Source organism: Lutra lutra, chromosome 11 (genome assembly GCF_902655055.1).
Source record: "Lutra lutra chromosome 11, mLutLut1.2, whole genome shotgun sequence".
Lineage (NCBI taxonomy): Eukaryota > Metazoa > Chordata > Mammalia > Carnivora > Mustelidae > Lutra > Lutra lutra.
Window position 1 is genome coordinate 70294396 of NC_062288.1, and position 12312 is coordinate 70306707.

General features: G+C 34.4%; 2 protein-coding genes across 4 annotated transcripts in view; one reads left to right on the forward strand and one right to left on the reverse strand.

Annotated features, from left to right (window-relative positions):
* The window catches only part of LRRN3 (leucine rich repeat neuronal 3), a 37075-nt gene extending 29955 nt beyond the window's left edge, over positions 1-7120 (forward strand). The window contains exon 2 of the mRNA XM_047694952.1: positions 4106-7120. Coding sequence (XP_047550908.1) covers positions 4464-6590 — 2127 coding nt within the window. The 5' untranslated portion in view covers positions 4106-4463 and the 3' untranslated portion in view covers positions 6591-7120. The remainder of the gene's footprint in view (positions 1-4105) is intronic.
* Positions 1-12312, reverse strand: part of IMMP2L (inner mitochondrial membrane peptidase subunit 2) — an 876168-nt gene that overhangs the window by 457380 nt on the left and 406476 nt on the right. The window lies entirely within an intron of this gene.

Consider the following 12312-nt stretch of genomic DNA (forward strand, 5'->3'; position numbering starts at 1 on the left):
AGAACCATAACTTGTATTTCCAACTTTTTGTTAATCACAAAGCAAAGGAACTGACCAGCAGATTTGGGGGTCTGTATTCTTCTGACAGTCATATTTCTCATTGTAGTGTACTGGCATTTTGGTTGTGTCCCTTGTGAGTTTGGTTAGTGTGAACCACACACTAATCACTCTTAGTAGATTGATAAAATTAATTTTCCAACCTTGAAAAGCTGAACACCAAGGGAATGACAGCTCTGCTGAGAAATAAAATCACTATAATACCCTTTCATTAGGATTATTTCATCTCATCTCTATGTATGTATGCAGTGTGGATTATTAGAAAGAGATGCCTAGGCCTAAAGACAAAACCTGGGTTCTACTGTCACCCCTCATTTATTAGCTGTGTGATCTCTGGCTGATAGGTCTCAAATACCCTTACATTAAAAAAAGAGGGGGCGGAATTAAAGTTAACTCCCCATCAATGCAACAAGGTCCTTATTAACATAAAATAAACAATGAATAAGAAAAGGCTTTGAAAACCAGAAAACACTACGATATGAGATATTATTACTGCCTTACTGTTCTGCAAACAATCTATGCCAAAAAGTCCATTAGTGAAAGCATCATAATAATTTCCAAAGACATGAGAAAAAAAAATCAATATTACAATGAAGAAAAGCAAAATTTCCACACCTTCCATTGTGCTTCTCATACTAACAATTTCTTCCTACAGATCTGGAGAAATAAAATTTGACCTTGCTCACTATTATCACAACTCTCCTTATTTTCAAAGGCTTCCAGAATAAATCTAGTTCAAATTTGGTTGTATCTGACATATAGTTATATAGATAATGAAATGAAGTCAGAAAAGAGTTTCTAATTAAATAAAGATATAAATTGAAGAAAAGAGAAGAATAAAAGAACTAAAAAGTGGCATTATTGGGCATTATTAGGTTAATGTGCCCCAAAAGAAGGTTTGATCTTAAATATTTTTAATCCTCTAGATAACATACGGATATAGGCCTCTCTTTGCTCAACTGGTGAAAGTTGATTTAACTGATTAATTGGCAGAAGTTATGCTTTCTTAGTTCTCAACTGACTGATTTATGGAAACACGCAGAAATGTATTTTGTACCTTGTACCTTAGGCTGTTTCTTCACTTTGGGAAGAAAGAGGAAGTAGATTTCTATTTCAGTTGTAGTCAGGTATCCTTCCTATGTGCTCCCATATCAGGGGTACAGTAAATTGTAACCATCTGTTTATTTGTGCTTCCCCCTCCAGACTAAAAACTTAAGGAAGGAAGAGAACATGTCCAGGCCATTTTTTTAACCTCTAGCTATTAACCCAGTAACTGGAACACAGAAGGTACTCATTAAATGCTGACTGAAAAAATTAAGGAATAAACTGAAGACATAATGTTAGATTGACTTTTCTTTAAAGTCCAATGTGTTCCTTTGGATTATACTAAAATTTAGTCTTTGGATTTTAGTAATATTGCAACATACATTCTGTGTAATAGATTTATGCAAGTTGAAGCAGCTGAATACTGAAATTAGTAAATTAAACAGATTGAATTGCTTAAATTATATGTAGAGAAGATGAATATATACATTTATTAATATAATTCATTTATGCTTTCACTGGAAACATTTCTGGAGAATCTACTACATTCTAATTACCATGCCTGGGAGCTGGGAATGGAAAGGCAGGCAGGCTTCGGGATCTCAGGGAGATAAACACTTGGTGAGGCAGAGAATCAAGTAAATATTCTGACAGAGGTGTGTGCTAGGGCCATGGGATCACTGCGGAGGGCAGTGAGGTACAGTGATGGCTGGAGGGGAGGGCTTATACAGAAGGCTTCACGGAGAGGTGATGCTTGACCTGAGGTTTGACGTAACAGTAAGAGTTAACTCTTACTGTTACAACAAAGAAACAGGAATTTCAGGCAGCGAGATGAGGTACCCAGAGCACTGCTGACAGAGGGAAGGCCGTATGCAGAGTGGCAGAAGGTGAGGAACAGAGACAGAGAAAGAGAAGAGACACCATAGATTGTGGAGGGTCCTATGGGCCAAAGATTTATCAGGAATCTTCACTGAAGAAGGAGCTGTATTGGATTCGCTCCTCAAGGGGCTCAGAGTCTACTTGAAAGAGATTAAGAATAATAGCCAAAAGAAGGTCCAGTTTAAAAAAACAAAATAACAAAAAAGGACTCAGCAGTTAAAAAAAAAAAAAAAAGGAATCTTGCCATTTGCAAACAACGTGGATAGACCTAGAAGATACTGTGCTAAGTGAACTAAGTCACACAGAGAAAGACAGATACCATATAATTTCACTTATATGTGAAATCTGAAAAGCAGAATAAAAAAAAACACAAATCGACTCATAGGTACAGGGACTATACTGGTGGTTGCCAGAGGGGAGGGGAGTGGGGAGATGGGTGAAATAAGTGAAAGGAATTAAGAGGTATGAACTTCCAGTTATAAAGTAAATCAGTCATAGAGATGAAGAGTTCCACATAAGGAATATAGTCAATAATTTGTAATAACTGAGTATGGCAACAGATGAGAACTACACGTATCATGATGAGCATTTTGTTATGTATATAACTGTTGAAGCACTATGTTGTATACCTGAAGTGAATATAATATTGTATGTCAACCATACTTCAATTAAAAATAAAAAAATAACTAAAAAATGGAATTTTAGATCCTCAAATAGATAAAGTGATGAAAAAAGAAAAGCAAAGACACTTTTAATTCAAGATAATTAGCAATCTGAACTTTATGATCCAGATTTCAGATAAAATCACATCTCAGGGCACCTGGCTGGCTCAGTCAATAGAGCATGTGACTCCTGATTTGCAGTTTGAGCCCCATGTTGAGTGTAGAGGCTACTTCAAAATAAAACCTTAAAAAAAAAAAATCACATCTCTTAAAGGATAAGAGAAAAATTAGGTTTGACTTTGAGCTGTAAATTTTTTGATTTTGGAAAATAATTTTGTTTTTTTTTGCTTAAAAAATGTTTCTCTCTCTCTCTAGAGACTACATCTCCAAAAATATTTATCCCTGTTGTTGAAACACCCATCTTCTCTTAGAATGAGTCAACAGTATTTACAAAATGATCATTCAGCGGACCACCATTGCTGGGAGGCAAAAAGTCCCAGAATGAAGAGTCCAGGCCGGCTCCAGCCATCCTGGACATTTGCAGGAAGAGCTCACCAGCAGTCCAATTGATGGAGTGTATATGTAAAATTAGTGTGGTATTTAAAAATATGGCACATATCGAAACTGCAACTTGATTTTGGATTGCTTATTTTTATGTGATAAAGACATCAGTATCTATTTAAAGGAAGGAGTACTTAAGTGCCTGTTTTACTGATGTAATAAAGTTACTTTTTCACTGTTAGTGACTAATGGAATGTAAGTTATTTTCAGGGAAAAATAAAACAGTCAAACATTAATCTGCATTTCAGTAAAGAATGACAGTCTCCAGGCACATCTATGGCAAGTTAGACAATCTCTTCCAAATATGGAAAATTCAAGTCACTTTATACAAAGGAGATTATAGAAAGAAACATGAATGAAAATGGGAAATCCAGCTAAATACTACTACTTCTAGTTCACTGCATGAACATGAATTTGGTTCTAAATGTTGTCTCCTGGGAACCTGAGAAACCACAGGCTAAATCATTTGACTGTAACCTAACAATATTATTTGCTTATAAGCATTTAATTTTTCTTCTCTAAGAGAAAAAAAGCAAGACATCACCTTTGAAAGGTTTTTTTTCTTTTTCCCTATAACTATTTGTCAAAGAGAATGACAAATATAATAAACAAAATGACCAGGCATAAACAAGTGAAGGTTGGAAATAAAGGAAAAATTCTGGAAGCATATTCATTATGTTTACTATAACATCAGCCTTCTAACGATTCAATTTCTCAGCCTGTCCAATGTGTAGGCCAAGGGCAGTCACAAGGACAGCGTCATCAAAACATAGTGAATTAATCATAAACTCTAAACAATATCATATGTAAGATATAATTAATGGAGATTTAATTATGGCATTTTTCCCTCTTTGGACTAACTCTTCTTCTCTTTTTTTTTTTTATGTTCCATTTTATTATAGTCAGCATCATGCTGCTATCCTGCAAGTACTGAACAAGCATGGGATTTGAATATTACACTCCTAAATAAATGAATTACTCAATTTCCTATAACCATCTATACATACTCCATCTTCAAAAAGTGTATCAGTATTCTATCATAAAGGAGATAGTGATCTTTTTTCCAACATGCATGACATTTCTGGACAAGACAATTGTGGCACCAGCACGTGTTTCCATGAAGAAAAACTCTGCAGTTTTACGGCATTCATCATTTGACAAATGCAACTATTTTCCTTATCAATCAAGTCTTACTTAACTTCCTAGCAGTGACTGTGGAATCCTTGAGGGCCCATTAAATTTCTGAAGAAGAAAGCTAAGATGAAGGACATGCCACTCCAAATTCATGTGCTACTTGGCCTAGCTATCACTACACTAGTACAAGCTGTAGATAAAAAAGTGGATTGCCCACAATTATGTACATGTGAAATCAGGCCTTGGTTTACACCCAGATCCATTTATATGGAAGCATCTACAGTGGACTGCAATGATTTAGGTCTTTTAAATTTCCCAGCCAGATTGCCTGCTGACACACAGATTCTGCTCCTACAGACTAACAATATTGCAAAAATTGAATACTCCATAGACTTTCCAGTAAACCTCACCGGCCTGGACTTATCTCAAAACAATTTATCTTCAGTCACCAATATTAATGTAAAAAAGATGCCTCAGCTTCTTTCTGTGTATTTAGAGGAAAACAAACTAACTGAGCTGCCTGAAAAATGTCTGTCTGGACTGAGCAACTTACAAGAACTCTATATTAATCACAACTTGCTTTCTACAATTTCACCCGGAGCCTTTATTGGCCTCCATAATCTTCTTCGACTTCATCTCAATTCAAATAGATTGCAGATGATCAACAGTAAGTGGTTTGATGCTCTTCCCAATCTGGAGATCCTGATGATTGGGGAAAATCCAATCATCAGAATCAAAGACATGAACTTTAAGCCGCTTATCAATCTTCGCAGCCTGGTTATAGCTGGTATAAACCTGACGGAAATACCAGATAATGCCTTGGCTGGACTTGAAAACTTAGAAAGCATCTCTTTTTATGACAACAGGCTTATTAAAGTGCCCCATGTTGCTCTCCAGAAAGCTATAAACCTCAAATTCTTGGATCTAAATAAAAATCCCATTAATAGAATACGGAGGGGTGATTTCAGCAATATGCTACACTTAAAAGAATTGGGAATAAATAATATGCCTGAGCTGATTTCCATCGACAATCTTGCTGTGGATAACCTGCCAGACTTAAGAAAAATAGAAGCTACAAACAACCCACGGTTGTCTTACATTCACCCAAATGCATTTTTCAGGCTACCCAAGCTGGAATCACTGATGCTCAACAGCAACGCCCTTAGTGCCCTCTACCATGGTACAGTTGAGTCTCTGCCAAACCTCAAGGAGATCAGCATACACAGCAATCCCATCAGGTGTGACTGTGTCATCCGTTGGATTAATATGAACAAAACTAACATTCGATTCATGGAACCAGACTCACTATTCTGCGTGGACCCACCTGAATTCCAAGGCCAAAATGTTCGGCAGGTGCATTTCAGGGAAATGATGGAAATCTGTCTCCCTCTTATAGCTCCTGAGAGCTTCCCTTCTAATCTGGATTTAGAATCTGGGAGCTATGTTTCCTTGCATTGCAGAGCTACTGCAGAGCCACAGCCTGAAATCTACTGGGTAACACCTTCTGGTCAAAAACTCTTACCTAATACTCTGAAAGACAAGTTCTATGTTCATTCTGAAGGCACACTAGATATAAACGACATAACTCCAACAGAAGGGGGTCTATATACTTGTATAGCAACTAACCTGGTTGGTGCTGACTTGAAGTCTGTTATGATCAAAGTAGATGGTTCTTTTCCCCAGGATAACAATGAATCCTTAAATATTAAAATAAAAGATGTTCAGGCCAATTCAGTTCTGGTGTCTTGGAAAGCAAGTTCTAAAATTCTCAAATCCAGTGTTAAGTGGACCGCCTTTGTCAAGACTGAACATTCCCATGCTGCCCAGAGTGCCCGAATACCATCTGATATCAAGGTATATAATCTTACTCATCTGAACCCATCAACTGAGTACAGAATTTGTATTGATATCCCCACCATCTATCAAAAAACCAGAAAACAATGTGTAAATGTCACCACAAAAGGTGTGAACCCTGATCGAAAAGAATATGAAAAGAGTAACACCACAACCTTTATGGCCTGCCTTGGAGGCTTTCTGGGGATTATTGGTGTGATATGTCTTTTCAGTTGCCTCTCACAAGAAATGAATTGTGATGGTGGACATGGCTATATGAGGAATTATGTACAGAAACCAACCTTCACATTCAGTGAGCTTTATCCTCCTCTTATCAACCTCTGGGAAACAGGCAAAGAAAAAAGTACAGCACTGGAAGTGAAAGCAACTGTTATAGGTGTGCCAACAAATATGTCCTAAAAACAACTAACTAAACCTACTTCAAAGAAAAACTAAGACTGCAGCTGTGCTTGAAAAATTAAAAAAAAAAAAAAAAAGCAGAGAAATATGGCTTTCTAGAAAGAAGTTTAAGCTTCACCAATGCTGCTCCAGACCAAGGGAAATATGTACAAGTTCAGCATTTTAATTAACTGGCTTCAAAGGGTACTGTGGCAACCAAATAAAATAATTCCATTTTCTAGAACTTTCATGTAACTTTTATGTCTGGACTACAGTTAAAGTGGACAAAACATTTCTGTATTTTTTTTAAGTATATAAGAGTAGTTGAACTGAGCAATACCTCCTCCTGTGTTGTATTACACATATTAGCCACGAGTTTTTGCAGTGACTAGGTAACTTGAATTGACACGTGGTGTAATAAAATGGACAAATTCTGTAGAGTAGACACAGTGAGTATGTGGGCCTCTTTTATAAGAAAAAATACATTTTGGATTAAAATCAATTGCTTTTGTCTTGTTTTTGTTTCTAAATAAAGAATAATTTCTGGGAAATGTCATCTGATCAGGTATCATTTAAATGATATTTTTTAAAAGTGTTTTTCCATAATGAAATTTTGAATGCTAAGTCACTTTTTGGGTTCTGTAATTATATTTTTATGATGCACAAAAATGAATTTAGAGCACTTTATCTGTACTGAAAGGCAATAACAACACTCTATTTAACCCTTTATTGGCCAAAACAAATCCTCAAGGATATCATGCATTCAGTTAAATATTTTCTTAACAAGCAGGTTTTAGAGTAGATTTAATTGGTAAGTTCACATAATGTAAATCCAATATCTGAGGAACTGGAAGTTTCATTTTAATAATTAGTAGTAGCTCAAATGTAAGCTGCTTGCTTTGCAGAAAATATTGCCAATTTTTGGTAGGATTTATGATTTAGGTCTACTTTTCAAATCTCTGATTCTGAACACCTGATGTGCTTCACTGCAGTAATAAGCAAATAATCTAATAATTTTCCATGTTGCAAATCTAACAACTAAACATGTTTCACATGGACCCAAAAGAGAGAGGTTTTTATACTTATATAGCAACTAACCTAGTTGTGCTGACTTGAAGTCTGTTCTGATCAGACTGAATGATTCTTTTCCCCAGGATGACAACGAATTTTAGATTTTAGAAGACTAGGATTTTCCAAGATTAGAATTTTAAAATTTTACTTTAAGCATATTGGATTATTAGTAGAATAAGTTTATCAGGTTCAATTTTATAAAATTTTGCCTTTTATTTGGCTCACCCCCATATAAAAATGACATAAATCAGATAATTCCAGAGTTTAATAAAAATTTGAGAACAAAGTTTTGATAATATAAGAAAAAGTTTCTAAGACTAATTTAGAGGAAAAGAGGGGCATCTGGGTGGCACAATCAACTGGACATCCAATTCTTCGTTTTGGCTCAGGTCATGAACTCAGGGTTGTGATATCAAGCCCCACATCGACTGTAAACTCAGTACAGAGTCTGCTTAAGTTTCTCTCTCCCTCTCCCCTCCTCACCACACACATGTTCTCCCCCTCCCTCCCCTCTTCCTCTGTCTCTCTCCCCCTCAAAAAATAAACTTTTTTAAAAAGAAAAGAAAAATATTAAGTATAGTTCTCTATGACTATATTTAAAACACCTAAAAAACACAGCTTAAAAAATGAGGATCACTGAAGTGACAAAAACATTACTAAATAAAGAATCTAAAATAGGAAATATAAAGATTTCACTTGGAGAAAATAACTAAAATCTTTTAGGGTTTTAAGTCATATTTCCAAACAAAAACCTACAGTCCTGCAAAATAAATATATTTGTGAACAAAAAAAAAATCCTGAGATGATAAAAAATCATCTAAGATAATAAGCCATACTTTTTATAGGCAAATCACTTATCTCTACAAAGCTATAAGGCTTCTACATTAATTGTTGTTGTGCCTGCTCATAATCAAGTGTTTAACTTTTCTTACAATAACTTGCTGCATGTTATCAACATGTCACTGGCCTGTAAACATTTCCAGCACTGTAGTCATACCAATTTATTTGTTAATGTAGACATTTGCTTTTATGGTAGCTTTGACAGCTTCTAATTAAATCCTGCTGTTTTTGACAATCTGGAAGGTAATTGTTATGAACTCTTTAAAACAAAAGGACAAACTGTGTTAATTTTAACACATCCAAAATATCAAACTTGCTAATTCAGTGTGTTTCCCAAACGAAAATTATATACCCTGATGAATCACTATCACCCAGAGGCTGACATTAGAATTTATCAATAAGACATGCTCATACATCATGAGATGTTTCAGCACCCTGGACAGAGCTTTTTAGAGCCAGGCTATTTGTCAAAAATATAGGAGCTGAAATATGACCTATTAGGAGGCAGGTATTGCAGAGGTCAGCAAAAACTTGCTCAGGTATCTTGTATGTTTCTTTTGAACCTACCTGCCTGAAGGACTATAACAAACAACGTAGAGCTTAAAATGCATTTCAAGCTATATTTTTCTCAGAAAAATTGTAGCAAATAAGCACTCTGAACAGTCGCCTAATAGTGGACACTGAAATGAAGTATTTTTGTTACAGCCAAATAATACAGATGCTCAAAGCAAATCATGATCCTATTTACTTGCTTAAAATTTCATCTAAATTGCCAGTGAGAGCAAAAAGACGTTTGCTTCAATAATAAGAATGTATTTCATATTCCCTATGTTATATTCTAAGCCTTACATAAAATTAAGCACTAGTCCAAGTACTCAAACCATATAACCTACAATTTGGTGATACCATACAGCTGCAATGGCAAACTTTACCTATAAAAAAATAAAACTCTAAAGTTTTACCACTGTGAATGTCAACTGATCTTCTCACCTTGTATGGAGAAAACATTTTTCACAAAATGATTTTAAAGGAAATATATATTTTCTAATTTATACTATATAATAAAATTCAAATTTTCTGAAAATAAGCATGTCTAGTTGAATACAAATAATGTATAAAAAAGCAAAATGTGTCATTGTCAGCAAAGCCAACCAACAATATGCTGCCAGTCATGTGCTATTTTGCCTAGGAAAGAAATGAAATCCATTTATGGTACATATATCTATCTTTTGATACTTGTTTCCATTCTTAAAATTTAATTCTAATTAGATAAAAAGTTTTTAAGCAAAATTACATATCAGAAAGCATAAGTTTAAATTATCATTCCTTAATCTATTTACTTAACTGTACTTTCTTTGGTTACTTCCAATAAATATTTACTGCATGGCTATTATTCACTGGAAAAACAGAAGTGAACAGGACAAATTTTTCACCATTAAAGGGCTTATATTCTACTGGATTACATGCTGATTATGTATCACTGCTTTCACAAGTATGTGTTAACGATGTTGTCTAGAGGATTCTTCCTAGTGTCAATACATACTTTTACAGAAAGATAACACTCAAAAAAAATCACAGTTTTAGATTTTTTTAATCTAAAAGGGTTTACTTATATTGATATAAGAACTTAATTCAAATTTATTATGGATTTTAACACACACACACATACACTCACACACAAATACCAGCCTAATACTATCCTTAAACTGGTTAAGTCAAGAGGCATGTCTACTTACTATGAAGGAAAACCTTAAAATTTCATAGATTTAGCCTTTCATATGAAAAATCAGGAGTGATATGTGAGTAACAAATAAAGCCAATAATAAAAAACTAAAAGTTTAAAAAGATATGTTTGCTAAAGAAAGGGAGAACTGCAATGAAAATCCTCACAGCCATCGCAAGTATCAGAAAAAAAAAATCCTCATTGTATATGTCACTATTAAACAACATCTTCAGGATTATCCCAGTGTTGGCAGTCTAGGAGATAGTTAATAGTGAGTAGTGATTAAACTGTGGCTACATTTTCTTTGATCCAATCTCAATCTCTCCCACTCTCTCTCTCTCTCCCCTCTCCCCCCTCCTTCCCATAACGATTTATAACAATAAGTAAAAGTTTTTTAAAGCATATACTTGCCCAGATATGATTACTATATTAACAACCCAAAGGGTCATTAACTACAATGATCTTCTTCTCTACCACCTTATCAGATGATAATATTCTCACTCTTAGTTCTACAACTGTACGCTCTATCATTTTACCCTGACTGATACATTGCTAACTAGATCATTGCTTGGGATCATGTCAATATTGTAGTGGAATGAAAGAACCATGCCTAGAATCAAGATGTTATAATCAGCACCATGGAGCTCAGGAAAAAGAAAGAAACTAATTGGGCTTTCAACACAATAGTGGCTGCTTTTGTGTGTTCATTTGTAAAATGAGGACTCTATCTGTTATTAAGGGTGACCACTACTTTGATTTACCTTATTCCTCTGAAGCAAGGGAAAAATAAAAACACTATTTGTTCATAGGAATAAAGTAAAAAAATCAGAGTTCATTCTGAAAGTCATAATACAATATTCAACCCTAAGAAAAGTAATTTAAAGATAAATGTTTCAAAAAGAATATTCCAGTGAAATATAGATTATTTCCCAAATCTGGCTTAAATATTTTATTAATAACATCACAGACCTGCTCTTGAATAGACTAGTAAACATTCAGCATGCTCAGGTAAGAAGATCATATGAAATGGAACACAATTCCTTTTTATTCCTAGTGAAAACAGACAAGTCCACAGAGATTTGAATTTACTACTCTGGTTCAGTTTACATGTACATCAGAGGGCTCCTAAAGCTATGTTTGAAATAAGCCATAAAGTTAATACCAACTAAGGGGTTAGATACATCAAAGATATATCAATACAACTTTCTCCTAAGAGTGAACTGAGGTATTCAAATAGGTAATACATTCAGAGCAAATTTCATATATGATTTCAAAATTATTGTCGAGTGGCTCAAAGTAACAAAGCATAGCACAGAGAGTTATGGTTGACCTTGGCAAGTCTTTCACGAGAATGAACTATAATAGAATTCGAAGACCTCATGGTACTTTCTGTGCTTATATTTGTCTTTTCTGACTCTAATATATCATCAAAAAAACTAATCGTACTATGTGACCAATGTAAGGAAAATCCAGCTTCTCATTAAAACATATGGTTCAGTGTCTGAAGTTATTGATTCAAAATCCAATTGCAATATCCATTTATATTGTTTACTAGTCACTGGACAAATAACAGAGCAAGCTTGGGACATAAATTGACTATCCTAATCCTAGCATTGAGAGAATGAAAGTATATAAAAACAAACAAAAAAACCTCCCTGTCATTTGTGGTACCAGATTCAGAGCTGGTAAAAAGAAATAGTTCTTAAACCATGACAGTTATCAATATTAAAGCAATATGGCCAAACACACCAAAGGAGTTCTTCAAAAGAATATTTTATAAAGGTAAAATTTATTATGAGAATTCAGATCCAAGTCAGACACCTCTGTTAAGCATTCTTTTCATAATAGTTGCAGACACAAGTCACATACTCAATAAAGAACATGAAAACATGTCTCCAAAAGAACCTAAGTCTTCTAAGTTCCACTTCCCTGTTTACCAGTTGGTTAATCAATAAGCCAACATTCATGTATGTAATTTTCATATTAAATTAATTATTTTATCAGATTTTAAAAGACATTTACAACAGAATGCATCAATTTATATAATTATGTGATTTTAACTACCCAATTCAAACCACTGAGCTTAAAAATAAAACAATGATGGCTATT